General features: G+C 31.6%; 2 protein-coding genes across 2 annotated transcripts; both read right to left on the bottom strand.

Annotated features, from left to right (window-relative positions):
* Positions 1 to 8,862: 8,862 nt before the first annotated feature.
* LOC133834512 (rust resistance kinase Lr10-like) lies at positions 8,863 to 12,886 on the bottom strand. Its single transcript, XM_062264151.1, has 4 exons — positions 12,161 to 12,886; positions 12,043 to 12,069; positions 11,887 to 11,928; positions 8,863 to 10,306 (listed from the first exon to the last, which is right to left on the bottom strand). Exons 1-4 carry the CDS (start codon positions 12,873 to 12,875, stop codon positions 9,180 to 9,182), a joined length of 1,911 nt encoding a protein of 636 aa, XP_062120135.1. The 5' UTR covers positions 12,876 to 12,886; the 3' UTR covers positions 8,863 to 9,179.
* A 1,989-nt stretch (positions 12,887 to 14,875) lies between these two features.
* LOC133834510 (rust resistance kinase Lr10-like) lies at positions 14,876 to 21,017 on the bottom strand. The gene is made up of 4 exons (XM_062264150.1): positions 20,162 to 21,017; positions 20,052 to 20,072; positions 19,895 to 19,936; positions 14,876 to 16,194 (listed from the first exon to the last, which is right to left on the bottom strand). The coding sequence occupies exons 1-4, from the start codon at positions 20,853 to 20,855 to the stop codon at positions 15,068 to 15,070; spliced, it is 1,884 nt and encodes a 627-aa protein (XP_062120134.1). The 5' UTR covers positions 20,856 to 21,017; the 3' UTR covers positions 14,876 to 15,067.
* Positions 21,018 to 25,308: the final 4,291 nt, after the last annotated feature.

The raw sequence follows: 25,308 nt of genomic DNA, 5'->3' as shown, positions 1-25,308 counted from the left end.
CATCCTGGTTCCTTTTCAAAAAACAAATTAGTTGCTATTTTGTTTCTTCCTAGAGGTGTTTTCCAACCTTTACCTTTTTCGAGGGATTTGACTCTTCAAGCTCTTCTAATGGTTCGAGATCAACCTTCTCCTCAACCCTTGGATCGATTTCTTCATCAATCTCCAAGACCATCCCATCTTTGTTTTGAACAGACGAGTGCTTGTGCGCTCGTCTGTTTCTTTCCTCTTAAGGAAATGTTGTAGCATTCCCTTCCAGCTAACTGATCTCCCTTCAACGTCTCGATGCCACTAGGGGTCGGGAACTTAACGGCCAGATGCCTTACAGATGAGACTGCCCCCAGCCCAACCAGGGCTGGTCTCCCGAGCAACACGTTGTAGGCTGAAGGTAGGTCTACTACTATGAATTCCATCATCTTGGTTGTTGAGACTGGGTAGTCTCCCAAGGTCACGGGGAGTTCGATGGATCCCATGCAGGCGGTTCCTTCTCCTGAAAAGTCGTATAGTGTAGTCACACATGCTTTCAGGTCGCGAAGGGAGAGTCCCATCTTTTCTAGGGTTGCATTATAGAGAATGTTAACTGAGCTCCCATTGTCTATGAGAACCCGGTGAACCTTCTTATTTGCCAGCTGGAGGGTGATGACCAGTGGATCATGGTGAGGAAACTGAACATGGGACGCGTCGTCTTCAGTAAAGGTTATTGGCTGGGATTCAATCTTTTGATTTTTTGGAGCTCTTGGTTCGGGTTCATAAGGAGACCCGTCCCTAGTCTTTAGCTCGTTCACATATCTTTTTTGGGCATTTCTGCCCATGGCCGCGGGATGAGGCCCTCTTGAGATAGTTATCACATCTTCTCCTTCTATCGGAGTGGGCCTATCTTCTTCCCTAGCTCGGGAATTGTTGTTTTGTGCATGCTGTGGCGCAACTGCCCTCTGGCTCGTAGACGCCTGATTAATATTCTAGTTTTTGACATATTGTCTTAAATAACCTCTTGAGATCAATCCTTCGATCTCGTCTTTCAACTGTCGACATTCATCAGTAGTATGCCCGGTGTCTCTGTGAAATCGACAATATTTGCTGGAGTCCCTCTTGGACTTTTGATTTCTCATTGGGTCTGGATGTTTGAAGGGGACCTAGTTTTCATTAGCCAGGTATTGTTCTCCCGAGACTCGTTGAGCTTGGTGTACACTCTGTACACGGAGAAATATCTCTCCCCCTTCTTTTTCTTTCCTCCCTCGGCTTCGAGGTTACTCCCTTCGTTCTTTTTTCTCTTGGAAGGGTTTTCCGCGGCAAGCTTTGAAGCTGGTGGATCCGTCGAGGTTGAGGCAGAGTTTACGTTTATTGTTGTTGTTACGGGCTGGGAGGTCACATTAAGTGTCGACCTCGCTTCCTCTACATTGACAAACCTCTATGCTCGTTTGTTAAACTCGGTCAGGGACCTCACCGGTTTTCTCCCTGGCATTACCCAGTGTAGAGTCTAAGAACTTTACTTAGCTAAGTTAGATAGTAGTATAATATTAATAGTAGTATTATTGTTATAACTGTGGATGTTTGGTTCAGACCGGGATTTATTTGGACACTCGTAGTAGTACTTGTAGATTTTCTAAGTTTAAGAATATTAATTTTAACCTGAGGTTTGATTAATATGACTGATATTGAGGATAATATTTGGTATACTATATGGTTTAAATAAGAACCAATAGGATTATAGCACATGTTATGTATGGGTTTATTAATGATTAAGTATTTTGAGGATTAAATTTATTAAGGTTAAAATTTGAATACTCTAAGGTCAATCAGCAGCTTTGAAAACATTAGAGGGCTTAGTCAAGGCTGTTTACTCAATTCAAATTAAGCTAAAAATGTGTAATTTCGTGTTTAAATAATCAGCGTATGCCGATATATCGCAGCTATAAGGGGCGATATTTTGCAGCACGAAGATACGAAAAACACGAAACGTTGCACGATTGCCTCGGGCATACTGGCCCAAGCGATATATCGCCTACAGGGGGCGATATATCGCCCCTCTCAGCACATTTTGAAAGTTTTCGAAATCGTTTCCCATTCAAACCTTCAACCTCTTGATAAGTCCAGCACCTTTTTGAACGAGTCTTCAGCCTCTGCTGAACGATAATTCAAATTATTTTCACTTAAAAAGCCATTATTTTTATTCAAGTTAAATTAAGATCCTTTCATTCCTAAACTCTATAAATAGGACCTAGTACCCAGCCATTATTCATCTTTTACTCTAAGTTCAGAGGCTGCAAGTTGCTAGGTGAGTGTGAGAGTGTAAACACTTGGGTTGGGAATCATAAGCTTATCAAAACACTTGGGAAGTAAGATTTTATAGCATTTCGGTTCAAGGTTTAGATTGGTCTTACAAGTCTTCAAGGTATTTCCACACTCTAGTTCATTGGTATTATTTTATTTAAGTTTTCATAGTCTTCTACTCAGCCTTCTAACCTTATTCTTTATTTTGGTTAGGAAATCTAAGAACTTGCACATAAGTTTTGGTAAGTATGTTCTCAATGATATAGTCCTCCCATTCCTTTCATTTCTTTTCTTCAAAGTACTCACTCTGTTGCAAATGGTTTTTAGGAGTGTCCAAAGTCCCAACTCTGTCCTCATATCCCGGTAATTTGGTAAGGAAAATAGGATAGAATTTATATGTTATATGCTTTTGTATGTTATCTTATGATTTTATGTTATGCAATATGTGATGATAAGTGTGATTGTAGACTTGGGCATATGACCCATATGACTAACAAGCCCCAAATAGATTATGGGCATATGACTTGCTTAGCTAGCAAGACCCCACTAATCTAATGGGCATATGACTTGTTTAGTCTATGGGACCCCGAGTAATAATGGCCATTATAGTATGTATGTGACATAAGTGTTATAGTATGTTTTATGTTACCTTATGAATTTTATGTGTATGGCTATATGTTAGATTTTCCTTGCTGGGCATTGGGCTCATTCCTTTTTGTTTATATGTGCAGGAAAATAGTGCTAGTGGCGGGAAAGGTTCTTGGAAGCTTGGAGAATGTGTATTGAGGAAGAATGGATTCAAGAGCCGAGCGTTTCGATTCAAGGATGTAGTTTGTTTCTTATGGTTTTTACATGTATTTTTCCGCATTTTATTATGTAAATCTCTTTTTAATTATGTCATGTTTTGATTTTAAAACAATAGGATCCCATATCCTACTTGATATTTTATGTAAGTTTAACTTTTATTTTTACAAGTTTCTTAATAAAGTTATGGTCTTTTCACTTGTAAAGATTTATTAAGGATTAGTATTTATGTATAGTTTTCGTTAATGGTCCAAAAGTCTAGAGTAGTTAGGTCATTACACCCAGCTTGGACAGCCATTAGATGAACACTGTCATCCACATTTCGAACCCGGACAACTTCTAAGTGAAACCTCGTAAGGTAGCTTTTTAACGTTTCGCGTGGCTGCTGTCGGACATTAGTCAGAGTCGATGCCTCGGGCCTGACCCCCATCATGGCTCTGAACTGCTTCTTGAAGTCCTTAGACAGCTGATCCCAAGAAGTGACTGAGTGTCTTCTATATTTTTCGAACCAGCTTTTGGCTGGTCTCGTCAACGATGCTGGAAATAACATGCATCTGAGCTCATAACCCACATTACTTGCTCTCATTATGGTGTTGAATGTACTCAAATGGTTGTATGGGTCGGATTTTCCCTCAAAAGTTGGAACTTGAGGGATCTGAAATCCTTGAGGAAATGGAGTATTGGAAATATGGGGAGCGAATGGTTCAAGATCCTCGTCAGAATCTTCATATCGACCCTGACCTTGCTCATTCTTCAAAAGCCTGAAGGCCTTTTCCAACTGATCAATTCTTTCCTGGACCGGGTCCGTGAGGGGTCTTGCCTGAAATTGGTTGTCGTCGATCACAATCCCAGGTTCACGCCTCAGCAAGGGGTCTTTACGCCTATTTAGGCGATCCCTCAGGTCCGGGTTTGCCGAGTTAACATTACCCCGATTCTGGTTCAAGTGTTCTCACAGGTCGGAGCGATTCTTGCGGCTCCCAGTATTCTTTTGACCTCGATCATGCATACTGACTGATCTGGTATCTCCAGAGTCGTCACTAGTAAGACTTGTCGCACGATTATTTCGAGATGGGTTTCCTTCTTGTCGCCTCGTCTCTGCAGTGCAAGATCGGGATGTTTGACTTCTTTCAGATGGGGCGCCTCTCCGCTCCCGGAAAGCTTCTCTATTCCCTAGCCTCCTTCCTGCGTGTCTTTCCTCATTATCTTGAACTAGTCGAGCATTCCTGCGAGGAGGTGAAGGGTATCTTATAGGCAATGGAGGGAATCGTATGGGCGATGGTGGCTGCCACCCATTTCGTGGCCTAGACGGTCCAGAGTTTGCCTGAGATGGGTTGGTTGCATTCTGTGTGTTTCCAGGGATTTGAGTCCGAGCCTCTGCAGAGGCTCGGTTGTTCTCAGTTCCCGCTAGTACCTCCACAGTTGGATAAACCGGAGCCTTGGCACGGGTACTTCTTCGGGGTCTCGTGGGAGCGGATGGCTCCGTTGGCACTGGAGGTTGCTTTTGCCCTCTTTTGGCAGCATTTTTTCGCAGACGCCCCCGCGGCCTTCGGGGAGGGACATGCACGTCCCTCGGAGGAGGGGCTTGGTTTTCACGCGACCTGAGCCTCCGCGGCTATCCTAGCCAACTCCTCATTTCGCTTGTTGGCTTCAGCTAATGGCTGTTTCAGCTGCCGGTTTTCAAGTTCCACAATGGGAACATACTGCTCAGGATTGTAGTACATATCCTCATCCCTTGGAGGTGCGGGCGGTCCCCGAGAATCGGAGGACTCGCTTCTCTCTTCAGCATCCGAGTTCACCATTGGCTGCTTCCCAGGGCGTCTTGGATAGTTTTCTTCCGGAATGTTTCGATTGTTTGCGGCCATAACTTGTTCAGGGACTGAATGCTTAAGGCTCTCAATGAGAGCACCAAACTATTGACGTCGTTTTTCGGCAACAGTGAAAATAGAGCACGTAAACAATAAATAATTATGACCAGAAAAATATAATGAGACAAATAGGATTTTTTACGTGGTTCTGCAGTTAATTCTGCCTAGTCCACGAATCTTTGTTATTAGAACTTTAAGATATTTCTGGAAATTATTCAGAGATGAATTCTCCATAAATTCTCCCAAGATCACAAAATTTCGGTCCTTTACAAAGGTATATGACATCTCTATTTATAGAGGAGATCTCATAATACAATCTCACACGTTTCGGGAAGTTATTCTTTATGTCAATAAATTTAATGGCTTTAAAAGCCTGTAACTCCTATATACAAGGAAACGTCCCCTGAAGACCAGGGGGCATATAACTGAATAATATCCCTTTATTATAGGGAAGTTACAACAATAAATGTAGACTGCGTCTCTCCAAGTGACTCACTAAGATGTTCGAAGTCAGCAATCAACATCGTTAGCATCATACCAGCCCAGGTCTCTGAGTGACTTTCGAGTAATATTTTCTCCAAGACCACATAGTTCCGAGCTCATACTTATGTCAAGCTCGGAACTTTAGATCCGAGGCCACCCGAGGATAGACGTACTCCGATGTCTGTCTTTCAAGCTTGTAAGGACTTCGAGGCTACCCATCTTCGAGGTTGCCACCTGCTTTGTATGTTCGGCGCCTAGGTTGCGAACACGTATTCTAGATATTGCGAGCTCACACCTGACGAATCCAGCTTTCGATATCACAATTCTCAAGGCTTGAAATCTGGGTGTAACAGTCCTATTTATAGAGTTTAGGAATTAAAAGATCTTCATTTAACTTGAATAAAAATAATGGCTTTTTAAGTGAAAAATATTTGAATTATCGTTCAGCAAAGGCTGAAGACTTGTTCAGAAAGATGTTGGACTTATCAAGAGGTTGAAGATTTGAATGGAGAACATTTTCAAAAAGTTTCAAAATGCCCTGAAGGAGGCGATATATCGCCTGGGCCAGTATGCTCGAGGCAATCATGCGACGTTTCGTGTTTTTCGTATCCCCGTACTGCGATATACCGCCCCCTATAGCTGCGATATATCAGCATACGCTGAATATTTAAACACGAAATTACACAATTTTAGCTTAATTTGAATTGAGTAAACAGCCTTGACTAAGTCCCCCAACGTTTTCAAAGCTGCTGATAGACCCTAGGATATTCAGATATTGACCTTCATAAATTTATTCCTCAAAATACTTAATCATTATTAAACCTATACATGACATGTGCTATTATCTTATTGGGTCTTATTTAAACCTTATAATATAATAAATATTACCCTCAATATCAGTCATATTAATCAAACCTTAGGTTAAAATTAATATTCTTAAACTATAGGTTAAACTTAGAAAATCTACAAGTGTTACTATAAGTGTCCAAATAAATCCCAGTCTGAACCAAAAATCCACAGTCATAACAATAATACTATTATTACTATTATACTACTATCTAACTAGCTAAGTAAAGTTCTTTGGACTCTACAAAACCACAGGACTTAAAATTTAAACCACTACGCTTAAAATCTAAACCACGTCTCTTTAAACTATAAAGCATAACGTTTAAAATCTAAACCAAAACAATTTAAAATTTAAACCACAATGCTTAAAATTTAAACCCCTAGGCTTAAAATCTAAACCATGTCTCTTTAAACTATAACTTTAAGCTATAGAGCATAATATAATGTCATGGTTTTTTATCTTTTACTAGGAATTCACTACATGGAAAGCCTTGTTAGTGGATCATTTATATAATAGTAGGAGAATATAACACTTTACTCAAAATTAAGAGCAACTGAGGAATTTGACCCTTTGCTAAAAATATTTGATGAATCATTCATCAATGAGAATGTCATCAATGCAATCAAGTCCATATTTGGCATTTTCAATAAGAAATAAGAAAATTGGGTTCTTCTTTTTTTATTTTTATTCATGGATGAACTTGAGTTGTTATTATGTTCGGCATATATATATATATATATATGTGTAAACTTATGTAAAGCTAACAAAAGGGTTGGGTGAGGATTTTGGTTCCGAAGAATCAATTTGTTTTTAGTTTGTTGATATAGTTTTACTTTTTGAACAAATGTTGTGTAGTTCTAAAAAAAAAATTCCTTCATTATTTCAAAATTTTCATCATCATATTACTCATTTTCAAAAGTGTTTTATGTAATTTTATTTGTTAAGGCAGTGTGGATCTTGTTTTTTTTTTTTTTTTAAGGATTAAATGAGAATTTTATTAAGAAGTTCCAGCTGTTACAATATGATAAATATAACATATTTAGGAATCTATACATGTGGAACAATACATATCAATGATGGAACTATTGTAGTTTATATTTTTTTTTATGTTATACTTCTTAATGTGAGTGTTGATTTTCAAAAATTATCATTCTACTAATCCAAGAAGTAATTAATGTATTATCAAAAATCAATTTGGAAGTCAAATTAATATGTTTTTATGTTCAATATTATGAACAAAAATGGTAAATACATAGTCATCTAGTGCAACTAACTATATTTATGTATTAAATCTTGGAGCTTTGGTTTGATTCATGCATTGTAAATTTAAGAAGCATGTTGTCTCTCATCACTGGTGTCTTACTGAAACAGGTCTCTAAAAAACATTTGACTGACAAAGTTGTTGCATTATTCATTATTGATTGTTCAAGATGATCTAGTGTTGTACTTGACAAGGGAGCTTACATTGCATATTCATATCTAGATGGAATACTGGACAAGTGTGATAGAATCATTAATTTATCTATTGGTATTTTTCTTTTCATCAAAGACACAATAAGTAGTACAAATCCTATACATTCTCATACAAATATATGTATATACATAATACAAGACCAACATTCATATTTAAAGAAAAAAAATGAACATCAATGAGGACTTTCATCAAAACAAACACAAGCAATGAAAACACTAGATAAGAAGGGAAATTATTCATTTGATATTTAATGAGGACTTTCATTAAACAAATGGAGTGCAATATATTAAACAAACCTCTTTTACATACCTCACTACAAGATAAACTAGGTGATAGCAAAAACAAAGAAAGCTTCCAAAATGGCTTGGCAATTGGTGCAAAAATAGAGGAGCTCGGATCTGTCGTGGAAGAAGAAAATGAAGGGAAATCTAGTTCAATTAAGGTGCTAGAGACTGCCAATGAAAGGATTTGGTTCGATGGAGGCGCTGGAGTGGTGGAGCACTGTCGAAATCCTTGCGCGATTACCGAAGAATTGTCTACGCCGGAGAGTGGGGAAGCTCGAAGGAAGTTAGGGTCGGAATGGAGAAGGTAGTGGGGGGAATTCGGATATGATTTAGTGGAGGAAGAAGTTGAAAGTTAGGGATATGGCTAGATTTTTTCTAGCTATGTAATGAATGCAGCTAATGGTGGTCGGAGTGGTAGAGGATGGTCGGAGTCGTCGAACTACTGTGACCTGTGAGTGTTTGAGGAGAGGAAGACGAGGGTGTTTAAATCGTAGGACTAGAGGGGTATAATAAGGATTTTGATTGAAATAGTAGGTATTATACGAAGACTTAAAAATTGTAGATAAAAATGAAGGGGCTTACGTAAAAGTGGCTACTGTATCTAATTTCTACTACGTAATTTAGTGACATTTGAAGTGTAACTAGTGACATTTTCCAAATATTGCTAAAAAGAATAATAGTGTCGTTTCAAGTGTCACTACACTTTATACTGGAATATCTTAATGTTACTAAAACAAAATAATAATGGCATAAATATATGAGTTATCATTTTTTATGAAAATAAAAATCTCAAAAATTATGTGTAAATATAGAATTTAATTTACATCAAATGATATTTATATAAGAATTGATCTCAATCCTACAAATCAGAGTTAAATCAAGAAAACAAAATATACTTACACATTAGAAAAAATAAATCACAAATGACAATAAAATATACTATGACTGATTGCTTCTATTTGAAATATTAATTTAACTACTCGATCTATTATTTATTGTCACACAAATTACCTATAAAAAAAAAAAAATTCTTCCAAGCTTGCAATAATATTTTGCACATAGCAAAGATAAAAACCAACAATATCTATAAAAAAATTTTAAAAAAAAATAGTGCAAAGGCTGCAAATGCCAATCGTTTGGATGTAGATTTGAACTTATCTTGGGAGTGTTAATGATGGTATTGTTGACTCAACTGAATACAATGTTTCTTGGACATGCTCAATCGGCTTCTCTAATTCACATAGGGAAGGCTTAGGAGGCATTTGTAGACATTCAACTTCTCCTTCAAGCAATTCTATGACTTTGTTCATTGTAGGGCGATCACTTGGCTTTAGTTGTATACACCATAATGCTACTATAATCATCTTCTTTATAATTTTTGAAATTTCCCCATCTGTATCTGTTGTTGCTACGTCTACATTTTTTCCTTGACTTAATTGATCATGTGCCCATGAAGGAAAGTAAATTTGGCTAGTATTTTCTGCAAGTGCGTCTATATTTTTTCTTTTACCTGTCATTTCCATCAGTAACATTCCAAAACTATACACATCAGCTTTATTAGAAACTCCTCCAATATTTTTGTAAAATAGTTCTGGTGCTATGTATCCTAAGGTTCCTCTTGCTGTAGTTAGGGACATAGTATTATTTCCTAATGGGCGCAATCTTGCTAACCCAAAATCAGAAACTTTTGGAATAAAATTTTCATCCAAGAGAATGTTGTGGGGTTTAATATCAAAGTGTAAAATTTGCATGTAACATCCTTGGTGCATGTACTCAATTCCACGTGCCACGCCAAGTGAAATTTCAAAAATTTGCTTGCAACTTAAGGAGATAACTCCTCCTTCTTGAGAAAATATATATTTTTCCAAAGATCCATTAGCCATGAAATCATACACAAGAGCATGCTTTGAGGAGTGGACACAAAAGCCTATCAAATGAACAACATTAACATGATGAATTCTTCCAATTGTAGCAATTTCATTGATAAAGTCTTGCCCATTTCCTTTGGATTTACTCAATATCTTAACTGCAACAATACGACCACTACGAAGCTTTCCTTTGAATACAGAACCATAACCTCCTTCACCTAATTTGTTCTTGAAATTTCGAGTCATCTTTTTTATCTCTCTGAATGAGTATCTTATAGGAATGAGGTTATTTTGTGTATGAAGAAACTCCTCAATAGAATTATACATTGATAAATGACGCCTTCGCCATTTATAGATTAAAAAAGCAACTACAAATGGAGTCCCCAATATAAATTTTAGTCCTGCATGTGCTGCTGCATTTACCAAAATAAACTTTTGACTTTAGTTCATAATTATGCATCAGGTTGATTTCACCTAAGAATTCATCTTATACTAAGTACTTAAAAGTTTTATACTAAGTTTATGATAAGATACCAAGAGGATTGAAGCTTAGAAAAAAAAATTTAAATAGTCTTTTTATTTTGGGAAAAGAGTCTTGACATTCAGGGCAAGAGCATTGGGAAGAGATCTACCAAAGGGACCACTAATAATATGCCCCATCCCATAGTTTAAGTTGTAATTTCATTTTTTTATATGATGATATATATTATAATTATAGAAGACCTCTCACAAATTATTTTAAAATTATGAATAATTTATGATGTCAATATTAGAATTCAAATAGCTTTTTTCATGCGCGCATAAAAAAACAAAACAAACATGTGTGCAACAAACTATTTGAATCTTAATTTTGGCACCTAAAATTATTCATAATTTCTTGAAAATTTGTAGAAGATCCTCTATAACTACAATGTACACCGCCATATAAAAAAATTGGGGCTACAATTTGTCCACGTGCCAAAAACAAATAAAATTTCTACCAATAGGTAGAAAATAAGGTTCCTATTATAATAACACATATCTTTATATATTATAAATGTGAGTTTAATGGAAATTTTTGTTTTCCGTTAGATTTAACACTTTTTTATTGTTTTCTAACACCGTTAGTTTTAAAACTATCTAAATAAGGTAAATAAATCAAAAATAATAAATTCATCTAAATAATATAAAATAAAAAGTAATAAATGAGCCATAATAATTTATCATCACATATTTTAAAATTTCATATTAAAGTATTTAAATCATTTTATCAATTATGTTTTCAAAACTACAACAGAAAAAATTTATGTGCTTTAGTTTTTTTTTTTATTATTTCTTTTGTAATTTGACATATTTTGTTTATCCAAACGTGTATGTAATAGTAAAATAAATAATAAATAAACATATTTTCTTATTTTGATGTTTAATTTTTATTTCAATAAGAAATTACCTATTTTAATTACTCAAGTCATTAATTATATAATATATATTTATATATATAACTTTTTGTTCGCTTTAATTTTTTTTTAAATCAAATAATTAAAATTTGATCATATACAATTTTAAATTATAGTTTTAATTTTGATTTTTTTTCAATATTTTATTATATGAAATTTATGGATATTTTTTGTTAAAAAATATTTAATTTTAAAACTAGAATAAACCATATTTTTATATATAAAAAGTGTTGTATCTAACGAATTCTTAGTTTAATGTTTTTTATTTTTTTTTTAAATTATAGAGAATGTTTTGGTCTATTTCTTTTTTAATATGTTTATGTTTATTTATTTTAAATATTTATAAAAATTAAAATATATAATAAAAATAAATTAATACATTTAAAAAGTTTTATCAACCAAAAAATAAATTTCTATTGATTTATGTTTTAAATGTTCTCTGAATGAATCATATTTTTCAAATATTAATTCTTTTTAAATTAGTTAAGTTGTTCTATTAAATAAAATAAACTTTCCATTATAGATTTCTAAAAGTAAGAGCTCTTTTAATTACGTACCCAGCCCAGGTGTTAATAAGGCCATTATGTCCAAGAAAGTCTCTGCAAGAAAACAATGAATATCAGAAAAAAATATGTGATGAAACATTAAGTTCTAAAACACTACATGTTAATTAAAAACAATTTTATAACAAGTGCGGAAGAAAGAATTGTTACTTAATGGTGAAGCCCAATCCCACAAAACTGCAATCATCCAATATAAATTCAACATTAGCTGATCAGAAGAAAGTTGAAGTAGTTCATTCATTAGAAAGTGAAGAAGATCACTACTTACAACATTGCCTCTCGTTGGAATCGTTGATGAAGCAGAGACCCCCATCGTTGATATATGAGTTCAACCATGAAAGCTCAAAGCCATAAGCAAGGTGGTTGTGAATGTCCACATAAGAAGTAGTCCTCCCATTCACCACTATCTGATTCGATACGAAGGTCCTTAGCTCCGTGCGGCACCCAATCGCCAAATCAGAAACCTTAAAGCCACCATCGACCACATAATAATAATAAAGATCAGCAGCAGTAGTAGTTTTGGTTTCGGAATATTGGGAGGCTAAAGAACCACCAATGTTGCAAGGAGCAGTGTCTATATAATCAGAGGAATTTACTCGACTCTCACATTTCAAGAAAACTATTGTCTTTGTTTCGAACAAGTTGATGCCGTAAGAGCTGAAACCTTTGAACGAATCTAATTCTCCCTGATTGTTATTTGGGAGAGAGGAGCAATTGGTTTTGTTAAGATTGGGGTGCACAATTCTAATGGTGTGATTGGCATAATTGATTGACCTCACGAAATATTTCACAGAATTTGAGTATAATACCGTAAGATTGTTCTCGCAAGAAAGCTCAAAAGGGGAGTAGCCACAGTGTTTTGGATCGGTGTTAAGTCGTAAAGGAGTGGTTATGTTGGTGATATCACCACAAGAAGAAGGTGGACAATAATGATTTGATTTTGCATGGGTAGTTGTAAGGAACAATAAGAAGGAGATGATCATAAGATAAAGAAGGTTACCCATGGAAAATCTTGTAGAGAAGATCTTTGCTTTCCCTTTGGTACACAGACTGGTCAGAGAAGCAGAGAAGGCTTTTCTACACCACCAATATCATTTCATCAATAATGCCAATTTCTTTACCATTAACCATTCAGGCAAGTTCCAATCAACTACACTATAGCCAAAGCAAGTATTGACCATTCACTATTGACTAATCTTTAGAATTAATTAGTATCACATAAATGTTTGAGAAAAATATCTCACATGTGGGTACATTTAATAATACATAAGAGCATGAGTTATTCCACTCATCACTAATTAATTTTAAGATGGAACTTCATGCTTCTTACCATGCACTATATTCTACTTCTAGACCACTTTCCACATTCTAATATGGTATCAAGAGCAAAAAAAAAAAAACTCTAACAAGTATGTATCCGATCAAAATCCAAAAATCGGTCCAAAAAAAGTCACTTGTAGTAATTCAGGGATAGTGAGCCAAAAAAAGTCAAAAAATCACTTGTGATCGAGCCGTCCAAGATTAGTGAGCAAAAATAGTCACTTTTTTTAGGGGATGTTAGAGAAAGATGTTTCACATGTAAAGTATGTGGCTACATTCAATAATACATAAGAGCATGAATTACTCCACTCATCACCAATTGATTTTGAAATATAACCTCATGCTTCTTACCATACACTCTATTCTTATTCTAAATCACTTTCCACAATCTAATAGATACATGTACTAATTTTAAAGAATAATCGAAGTAGAGTAGGACAAGTTTACGCGTATAAAATTAATTTAATTATATGTGACTCCAGTCCATATAAATGATATGAGACCATCCTCCTACCTTGAAGAAAAAAGCTCCATGTGTTCAGTTTCTGCCAAAGTTTTTTCTTTGAAAACTTGTTATAAGAATAATAGTCAAAACAACACAACAATAAAGAAAAGATTAGTTTTCTCTTTTAAGATCAATATTAGTAAATGTATGGATGGCATTTAACTTCCATCAAATCACTTCTTTATCAGGAATTTTGACCTTTGTTTTGGGTGGAACCACGTGGGGACTTTTAATTTCTGTACCACTGAGTCTTGGTGGCCAGGTACCAACTTGGGTGGTGGACTTTTGAAAGTCCCTAGCAGCTTCTGTTAGATTATTACTACCAAGGCATATCTATAGTAGATAGCACATACAAATTACAATGCCTATTTTATCTCATTTGTATCATTTACGTGTCCAATTTTTATTTTTGAACAATAAGTTCTTCATTTTTTAGCATTAAAACAATAAATTACTAAATTGGTGGTAAGACAACAGGTAGTAAAAGAGTATTAATTAAATAATAAGGGATTATCTTAGTTCTAAGACAAACTAAAGGGTACTAGCATAGCATATTTCCAAAAAAATTATGTGTAGATTTTAAATTAAATTAGAGAAGTAAAACAAAAAAATGCATAATATGAGGTTTTTACACAAAAGGAAAAAAGGAATTGGAATTTGAAGTATATATTAATGTTTTTTATAAGAAAAAAAGAATTATAATTTCTCTACTGTAAGTTAAGAATAAAGTAGAGGGCAAAAGATTAAAAAATAAAAAAGGATATATGTAGAAAAAATAATTATTTTATTAATGAGAATTTAAATTTCTAAATTTCGTGAAGGATTTATTTAAAAAAAAGAGGGAGAATATTGAGACAAAAAAAAAGAGTCTATTCAATTAATTGCACCGTTATCAATATTATTATTACCTTTGAAAAAAGAAACGATTAAAGCATGAGAGCATTTTGATCATATTCAATTTTTTTTTATGAAAATGAAATTCTCAAAAATTATGTTTAAATATAGAACTTTATATACATCAAATGATATTCATATAAGAATTGATCTCAATCCTATGAATGAGAGTTAAATCAAGAAAACAAAATACGCATACACATTAGAAAAAATAAATCACAAATGACTATAAAATGTACTATGATTGATTGCTTCTATTTGAAATATTAATTTAACTAATCGATCTATTATTTATTGTCACACAAATTACCTATTAAAAAGTGTTTTTTTCTTCTTCCAAGCTTGCAACAATATTTTGACATAGCAAAGATAAAAACCAACAATATCTATAAAAAATTAAAAAAAAAAAGAAGTGCAACGGCTGCAAATGCCAATCATTTGGATGTAGATTTGAACTTATCTTGGGAGTGTTAATGATGGTATTGTTGACTGAACTGAATACAATGATTCTTGAACATGCTCAATCGACTTCTCTAGTTCACATAGGGAAGGTTTAGGAGGCATTTGTAGACATTCAACTTCTCCTTCAAGCAATTCTATGACTTTGTTCATTGGAGGGCGATCACTTGGCTTTGGTTGTATACACCATAATGCTACTATAACCATCTTCTTTATAATTTTTGAATTTTCCCCATCTGTATCTGTTGTTGCTACGTCTACATTTTTTCCTTGACTTAATTGATCATATGCCCATGAAGGAAAGTAAATCTGGCTCGTATTTTCTGCAACTGCGTCTATATTTTTTCTTTTACCTGCCATTTCCATCAGTAACATTCCAAAACTATACACATCAGCTTTATTAGAAACTCCTCCAATATTTTTGTAAAATAGCTCTGGTGCTATGTATCCTAAGGTTCCTCTTGCTGCAGTTAAAGACATATTATTTTTTTCTAATGGGCACAATCTTGCTAACCCAAAATCAGAAACTTTTGGAATAAAATTTTCATCCAACAGAATGTTGTGGGGTTTAATATCAAAGTGTAAAATTTGCATGTAACATCCTTGGTGTATGTAATCAATTCCATGTGCCACACCAAGTGAAATTTCAAAAATTTGCTTGCAACTTAAGGAGATAACTCCTCCTTCTTGAGAAAATATATATTTTTCCAAAGATCCATTAGCCATGAAATCATACACAAGAGCATGCTTTGAGGAGTGGACACAAAAGCCTATCAAATGAACGACATTAACATGATGAATTCTTCCAATTGTAGCAATTTCATTGATGAAGTCTTGCCCATTTCCTTTGGATTTACTCAATATCTTAACTGCAACAATACGACCACTACGAAGCTTTCCTTTGAATACAGAACCATAACCTCCTTCACCTAATTTGTTCTTGAAATTTTGGGTCATCTTTTTTATCTCTCTGAATGAGTATCTTATAGGAATGAGGTTATTTTGTGTACGAAGAAACTCCTCAATAGAATTATACATTGATAAATGACGCCTTCGCCATTCATAGATTAAAAATGCAACTACAAATGGAGTCCCCAATATAAATTTTAGTCCTGCATGTGCTGCTGCATTTACCAAAATAAACTTTTGACTTTAGTGCATAATTATGCATTAGGTTGATTTCACCTAAGAATTCATCTTATACTAAGTACTTAAAAGTTTTATACTAAGTTTATGAAAAGAAACCAAGAGGATTGAAGCTTAGAAAAAAGAAATTGAAATAGTATTTTCATTTTGGGAAAAGAGTCTTGACATTCAGAGCAAGAGCATTTGGAAGAGATCTACCAAAGGGGCCGGTAATAATATGCCCCATCCCATAGTTTGAGTTGTAATTTCATTTTTTTATATGATGGTATATATTATATTCATAGAAGACCTCTCACAAATTCTTTAAAAGTTACGAATAATTTAGGATGCCAAGATTAGAATTCAAATAGCTTTTTTCATACGCACATAAAAAAAACAAAACAAACACGTGTGCAACAAACTATTTTAATCTTAATTTTGGCACCTAAAATTATTCATAATTTCTTGAAAATTTGTAAGAGGTTGTAGCGTCCCAAAATTTTACTTAGTTAGCTAGATAGTAGTAGTTGTAGTATTTTAGATTCCGTAGATTTTGGTTCAAACCGAGACTTAATTAGAAACTCATAGCAATAGTTATGAATTTTATAAGTTTAACCTATAGTTTAAGAATATTAATTATAACATAAGGTTTGATTAATATTTCTAGTTATTAATATGATAATTATTATAACCTAAGGTTTAGATAGAGCCAATAAGAATATGACACTTGTCATGAGCATGGTTATTCCTAAGGTTTAGATAGAGCCAATATGATTATGACACTTATCATATACATGATTATTAATGAATTATTATTTTAATGATAAAATAAGGGAAATATAAGACTTAATCTTCACCAGAGTTTGTTAGGAGCATGACATTTGTCACAATTTTATTTATTTGTGGATTAGGTTGTTATTTAGATAATTAAATAGATTTTCCGTAACTTTAGGGTACTGTAACTTCCGACCTATTTTTGACCTAGTTATGTTATGAATTTTGAAAAATAGTATTTCTAGGAAGTTGTAGATACTTGAATTATCTTTCTAACGGTATAAAGATGGTCTAAATAAGAGTTCTAAAACTCTAGTTATGTTGATTTTACTACAGGTGAGTTTAGAGTTACGAGATTTAGGGAGTTAGAAGTTAAGATTTTATTTGTTTTTAATTTTAAAAAATCAAGCTTTGACTCCTTAAACCTCTCTCTGAAAAATTTGACCAAGTCCTAAGCCTTTGACTAACGAATATTCAAATATCTTCAATAAAATTCATTATTTTTATTCAAGCCAAAAAGAAGATTTTTATTCCTAGAACTCTATAAATAGAACTTAGGACCCAGCCCTTTCACTTACTCTTCAGCTGTGATCAGACTCCAAGGTGCTATAGTGAGACCATAAGAGTGATAAACACTTGGGTTGGGAAAAAGCTTTTCTGTTCTTAAGCTTTATAAAACACTTTGGGAAGTGAGGTTAGAGTGTTTCGGTATTGGAGTTAGACTAATCCATAAGGTCAACTGATGTACCCTTATTCTTAAGTTTCATTCTGTTTGATTCCTTAGTTTCTTTAGTTTTCATTTAGGTTCTAACTTTTGTTATGGTTTTGTGGTTAGGATTTTAAGTTCTTTGAACTTAAGGTGTTTTTGGTAATTTTCCTCTTGGTGGTTTAGTTCTATTCATTTCATCTCGGTCCTTTAGAAATACTCACTATTTTTATTGCTGGTTTTAGGATTGTTCCAAGTTCCGCATTTGTTCTCAATTATCCCAGTGTTGGTAAGGAAAATTAGATAGTTTAGTATTATGATATAGTTTATGTTTGTATGACCTAACATTTCAGGTACAATAAAGGGGTAAGTGTGTCTGGACCTAAGGTGTCCAATGATGTATGACGGACTATGTTCGGTAGGCTCGGTTGCCAAAACTTTATGACGGACCTATGTCCGGTGTATGACGGACTTTTGTCCGGGGCTTAATTGCCACCCCTGTATAAGCACTTATCTTTTTATTATATCTGATTTGTTATTTTTAGTTATGATTATGATATATGACCTATAGTTATGATTTATGACCTATGATTTATGATCTATGACCTATGACCTATGACTTATGACTTAGAGTACGATTTATGATTTATGGCTTAGATTATGACTTAAGGTATGATATGATCTAGATGCTGTGTTTGTATGACTTTGGTGAATATATGTTATGTTTGATTATATGACTAACCCTTGTTTGTATTTTCCTTACTGGGCTTAGAAACTCACTCCTTATGATGTTATTATTTCAGGAAATTAAGGATAGAAAAGCCAGTGGCGAGTGGGACCTAAGAGCTTCGTGACGTATTCGTTGGGGACCATATAGTCGAGCAAGATCGAGCGGGCCAAATTTTTTTTTTTAAAGTTTGTTTTATTTAAATGTTGCTCATTTTTATGTTAAAGACAAGTATTTTATTTTTTTAAAACTATAGATCTATGTATTTATTTTTAAGTTTTTATTAAATAAAAGAGCAATATTTACGATTATGACCCAACGCTGTGTTCTTAGTAATCTATGAGAAATTAGGGCGTTACAGAGGTCTCCTATAACTACAATGTACACCGCCATATAAAAAAAAAAAATTGGGGCTACAATTTGTCCACGTGCCAAAAACAAATAAAATTTCTAACGATAGGTAGAAAATAAGGTTCATATTGTAATAACACTTATATCTTTATATATTGTAAATGTGAATTTAACGGAAATTTTTGTTTTCTGTTAGATTTAACATTTTTTTATTTTTTTTCTAACTCCGTTAGTTTTAAAACTATCTAAATAAAGTAAATAAATCAAAAATAATAAATTCATCTAAATAAAAAGTAATAAATGAGCCATAATAATTTATCATCACATATTTTAAAATTTCATATTAAAATATTTAAATTATTTTATCAATTATGTTTTCAAAACTACAACCGAAAAAATTTATGTGCTTAAGTTTATTTTTTTATTTCTTTAATTAATTATTTATTTTGTAATTTGACATATTTTGTTTATCCAAATGTGTATGTAATAGTGAAATAAAAAATAAATATACATATTTTCTTATTTTGACATTTAATTTTTGTTTCAATGAGAAATTACTTATTTTAATTACTCTAGCCATTAATTATATAATATATATTTATTTATAACTTTTTGTTGGCTTTAAAAAAAAATTAAATCAAATAATTAAAATTTGATCATATAAAATTGTAAATTTATAGTTTTAGAATTTTTTAATATTCTATCATATTGAAATTTATAGGTATTTTTTGTTAAAAAAATATTTAATTTTAAAACTAGAATACACTATATTTTTATTTATAAAAAGTGTTGTATCTAACAAATTCTTAGTTTAAAGTTTTTTATTTTTTTTTAAATTATAGAGAATGTTTTGGTTTATTTCTTTTTTAATATGTTTATGTTTATTTATTTAAAATATTTATAACAATTAAAAAATATAATAAAAATAAATTAATACATTTTTAAATAAAACTAAGTAAAAAGTTTTATCAACCAAAAAATAAATTTCTATTGATTTATGTTTTAAATGTTCTCAGAATGAATCATATTTTTCAAATATTAATTTTTTTTTTTTAATTGGTTAAGTTGTTCTATTAAATAAAATAAACTTTCCATTATAGATTTCTAAAAGGAGAAAGTAAGAGCTCTTTTAATTACGTACCAAGCACATATATTGAAGAGCCTATAATGCCCAAGAAAATCACTCCAAGAAAACAATGAATATCAGAAAAAATATATGTGACGAAACATTAAGTTCTAAAACACTACATCTTAATTAAAAACAATTTTATAACAAGCGCGGAAGAAAGAGTTGTTACTTAATGATGGAGCCCACGAAGCTGCAATCATCCAATATAAATTCAACATTAGCTGATCAGAAGAAAGTTGAAGTAGTTCATTCAATAGAAAGCGAAGAAGAACTACTTACCACATCGCAAATCGTTCGAATCCTCGATGATGCAGCGATCCTTATCGTGTGCGAGAAGTGAGTTCAACCATGAAAGCTCAAAACCATAAGCAAGGTGGTTGTGAAAGTCCACATAAGAAGTAGTCCTCCCATTCACCACTGTCTGATTCGATACGAAGGTCCTTAGCTCCGTGCGGCACCCAATCGCCAAATCAGAAACCTTAAAGCCACCATCGACCACATAATAATAATAAAGATCAGCAGCAGTAGTAGTTTTGGTTTCTGAATATTCACCAATGTTGCAAGGAGCGGTGTCTATATAATCAGAGGAATTCACTATTGGATTCTCACATTTCAAGATTGCTATAATCTTTGTAAAGTACTTGTAGCGACGGGAATATGTTGGAGATGGAAAGGTGGAGCAATTGTTCCTGTCAACATTGGAGTCCACAACTCGAATTGTGTAGTTGGCATAATTGATTGACCGCACAAAGTATTTGACATGATTTATGTGTAACACAGTAAGATTGTTCTCGCAGTAAAGCTTATAACGAGAGTTGCCACAGTGTTTTGGATCGGTGTTAAGTCGGAAAGGAGTAGTTATGTTGATGATATTATCACAAGAAGAAGGTGGACAACGATGATTTGATTTTGCATGGGTAGTTGTAAGGAACAATAAGAAGGAGATGATCATAAGATAAAGAAGGTTACCCATGGAAAATCTTGTAGAGAAGATCTTCTCTTTCCCTTTGGTACACAACACAGACTGGTCAGAGAAGCAGAGAAGGCTTTTCTACACCAGCAATATCATTTCATCAATAATGCCAATTTCTTTACCATTAACCGTTCAGGCAAGTTCCAATCAACTACACTATAGCCAAAGCAAGTATTGACCATTCACTATTGACTAATCTTTCTAATTAATTAGTATCACATAAATGTTGATTGATGTTGAGAAAAATATCTCACATGTAAAGTGTGTGTATATTTAATAATACATAAGAGTATGAGTTACTCCCTCATCGCCAATTAGTTTTGAGATGACTATGCACTATATTCTACTTCTAGACCACTTTCTACATTCTAATATGGTATCAAGACCAAAAAAAAAAACTCTAACGAGTATGTATCCGATCTAAATCCAAAAATTGGTCTAAAAAGAGAGTCAAAAGAGTCACTTGTTCGGGCATAGTGAGCAAAAAAGAGTCAAAAAGTCACTTGTAATCGAGCCGTCCAAGATTTGTGAGCAAAAATAGTCACTATCTTGAGGGGATGTTAGAGAAAAATATCTCACATGTAAAGTGTGTGGCTACATTCAATAATACATAAGAGCATGAGTTACTCCCCTCATCACCAATTAGTTTTGAGATGTAACATCATTCTTTTTACCATACACTCTATTTTACTTCTAAATCACTTTCCACACTCTAACATATACATTTACTAATTTTAATTTTAAAGAATAATCAAAGCAGAGTAGGACAAGTTAACGCGTATAAAATTAATTTAATTATATGTCACTCCAGTCCTACCTTGAAGAAAAAAGCTCCCTGTGTTCAGTTTCTGCCAAAGTTTTTTCTTTGAAAAGTTGTTATAAGAATAATAGTCGAAACAAGACAACAATAAAGAAAAGATTAGTTTTCTCTTTTAAGATCAATATTAGTAAATGTATGGATGGCATTTAACTTCCATCAAATCACTTCTTTATCAGGAATTTTGACCTTTGTTTTGGGTGGAACCACGTGGGGACTTTTGAAAGTCCCTAGCAGCTTCTGTTAGATTATTACTACCAAGGCATATCTATAGTAGATAGCACATACAAATTACAATGCCTATTTTATCTCATTTGTAACATTTACGTCTCCAATATTTTTATTTTAGAACACGAAGTTCTTCATTTTTTAGCATTAAAACAATAAATTACTAAATTGGTGGTAAGACAAACAAGAGGTAGTAAAAGAGTATTAATTAAATAATAAGGAATTATCTTAGTTCTAAGACAAACTAAAGGGTACTAGCATAGCATATTTCCAAAAAAATTATGTGTAGATTTTAATTAAATTAGAGAAGCAAAACAAAAAATGCATAATATGAAATTTTTATACCAAAGGAAAAAAAGAAATGGAATTTGAAGTATATATTGATGTTTTTTATGAGAAAAATAGAATCATAATTTCTCTATTGTAAGTTAAGAATAAAGTAAACAGTAAAAGATTAAAAAAATAATAAAGGATATATGTAGAAAAAATAATTATTTTATTATTAATTCATTAATGAGAATTTAAATTTCTAAATTTCATGAAGGATTTATTTACGAAAAAGAGGGAGAATTTTGAGACAAAAAAAAAAAGAGTCTGTTCAATTAATTGCACCGTTATCAATATTATTATTAGCTTTGAAAAAAGAAATGATTAAAGCCTGAGAGCATTTTGGTCATATTTAAAATAAGTTTGATCAAAATCAGTGCCATGTACTATTTTGGTCCATTTTGCAAAATATTAGATCTGAAATGTCATTTAACAAAACATAAATACCAATTGAGTATTCAGGTAAAATACAGAAATAAAATTAATATTTTTCTTTTTTATAATATTTCCTTTCACATAATTTATACATACCTATTTACTTCTTTATTAAATGTTATTAAAGCTTATAAGAATAATAATGATTTCTATCTTCTTTAATAATAAAGAGATCATGAAAAAGATAGTCTTCTACGTCATTGAGAAGCAAAACAAAAAATGCTTAATTTGAGGTTTTAACACAAAAGGAAAAAGAAAAGAAAAGAAAAGGAATTTGAAGTATATATTATTGCTTTTGATGAGAAAATAGAATCATAATTTCTCTATGCAAGTTAAGAATAAAGTAGAGGCAAAATATTAAAAGAAAAAAAAAAGGAGAATGTATGTTACTTGGTGAATGCGAAAAGTTGTAATTATCACTTTAGGTCAAAAAGAAACAAGAAAGGAATGAGAATTAGATGGGTAAATTAACCATTAATTTGTATTGTATTTAAAATTAATATGAATAAGAATGGTTTCATCTTTTATTTTCAATAAAAAGATGTGAAAAAGAAAGACTTCTATCATTGAGAAGTAAAAAAAAAAATGCTTGGTGTAAGTTTTTACACACATTAGAAAAAATAAAAAAGAAACTTGAGCTATATATTATTAAAAATTAGAATAAAATTTTCTCAGCTGAAGCAAAGTTTAAATTAGAGATAAATAGAGATAGGTTGATCAAATAAATAAAAAGAATGATATTACTTTATTTTTTATAAAAAATGTGAAAAAGACCAAGTTTATGGTAAAGATGTTTCTATCTTTAATAAAGATGTTTCTATAATTTGTCATTGATGATTAATTTTTTTTAATTATATTTATGTTTTTTTTCTTTTAACTGTTTGAAAGAATAAAATTTTAATTTTACAAGTTTTCTACTATATTTACATATGAGGAAAAAAAATTGATGACTAAATTGTTATAGATATATGGAAGAGAATTATTCAATTATCATCTATATGTGTATATTGTATTTTTATAGAAATATAATTATACATATGTGTGGCTTATTTGTTTAAAAATTATCAACAAAAATTGCCTTTTGCATATTAATTTTATTTTGAATTGAAAATATAAAATTTAAAAATATGATTCAAGTTTTCTATCACCAAAAAAATATTATTTTTAATTAAGGGTGTCTTTTTTTTCGTATAATATATTATAGAGATAATTTCTTTTTAAGAAATAATCCATGGTAATTTTGTAGTAATAATAATCTATAATATGTGAAAATAAATTTTAATAATACATGAGATGTTTATTTAAAAAGGAAAAAAACACTTATGGGTGTAGTTTAGAAGCAAACCTTAATTATTCCAAAAAAAAAATATTTTTATAAAATAACACCAATCTCCTCCTAAACTATTAACAATAAAATTATATTATTTAATAGGAATATTTCTCTAAACACATCTAATATTTCAGTTATATACAATAATATCACCAATATTAGAAAAATTAAATTTGTGTATGCATCATTGTAATTTTCTTGATTTGTAGCCAAATAATAATATTAAAAAATATAAATATCTAGAATTTATATTAATGTTATATATTATGTAAAAGAAAAAGCGCATGAATATTGATATTATGATATTTTATAAAATCTTACAGTAACACATTAATGTGATTTTACATGTTTTGCTTCTATTATATCAACTAGTCAAATATATATTCTAGTAGAAAATTATTACAGGTTTATATATTTAATATATGAAGAGTTTAAATATGTGGGAAGTAAGCAAAAAAATGATGTTAGAAATAGAAAAACTTTTAATAAATTTTATACTTATAAAATTTAAATTATGTAATTTTTTTTATTAAAAATGATAAACTAATTAAAATATAATAAAAATATAAAGGTTGTGAACCTAAGTGATACAATTGATGAAGTTTGGGGAGCCCAATTACTATTAACTCAAATAAGAAAGTAATAAAAAAAAAAAGAAATATATTACTTAATTATGCCAAAAAGAAACAAAAAATAAAAAGAAGAAAACTATGAAATGTTTATGAGATGAGTAAACAATTTGTATTGTATTTATGAAGCTAATAAGAATAAGAATGATTTCTATCTTTTATGTTTAATAAATAGATGAAAAAGATAGTCTTCTAAGTCATTGAGAAGTAAACAAATATATATATATATATAAGGAGTCGCATGGGATATTTTCTCTTTATAATTTTCCATGAATTACTTTTGTTGGTCAAATAAGAAAGTAATAAAAATAAAAATAAATATATTACGTATAATGTCAAAAGAAACAAGAAAAGAATGAGAATTGCTGGTTGCTTATGAAATGGGCAAACAATTTTTATTTTAACAAAGCCAATAAGAATAAGAATCTTTGTCATCTTTAACAACGAGAAACAAAAATTTACAAAAGTACATAATTTTTTTTAATATATACATATAAGAAATAATTATATATATATTACAAATTTTTAATTTTTGAATATATAGAAATTTTTCAAAAGGACTATTAATTATTTTAATTCTTTAATAATAAGTTGAGAGAATTGCAAAAGAAAAAAATACAGAACAATGTATTATCAATGGATTGATATCAAATTATTATAATTGTTCTCAAAATATATGCTTCATAC

Source organism: Humulus lupulus, chromosome 5 (genome assembly GCF_963169125.1).
Source record: "Humulus lupulus chromosome 5, drHumLupu1.1, whole genome shotgun sequence".
Lineage (NCBI taxonomy): Eukaryota > Viridiplantae > Streptophyta > Magnoliopsida > Rosales > Cannabaceae > Humulus > Humulus lupulus.
Note: the sequence above shows the minus strand (reverse complement) of the source record. Positions and strands in the feature narration are given on the sequence as shown.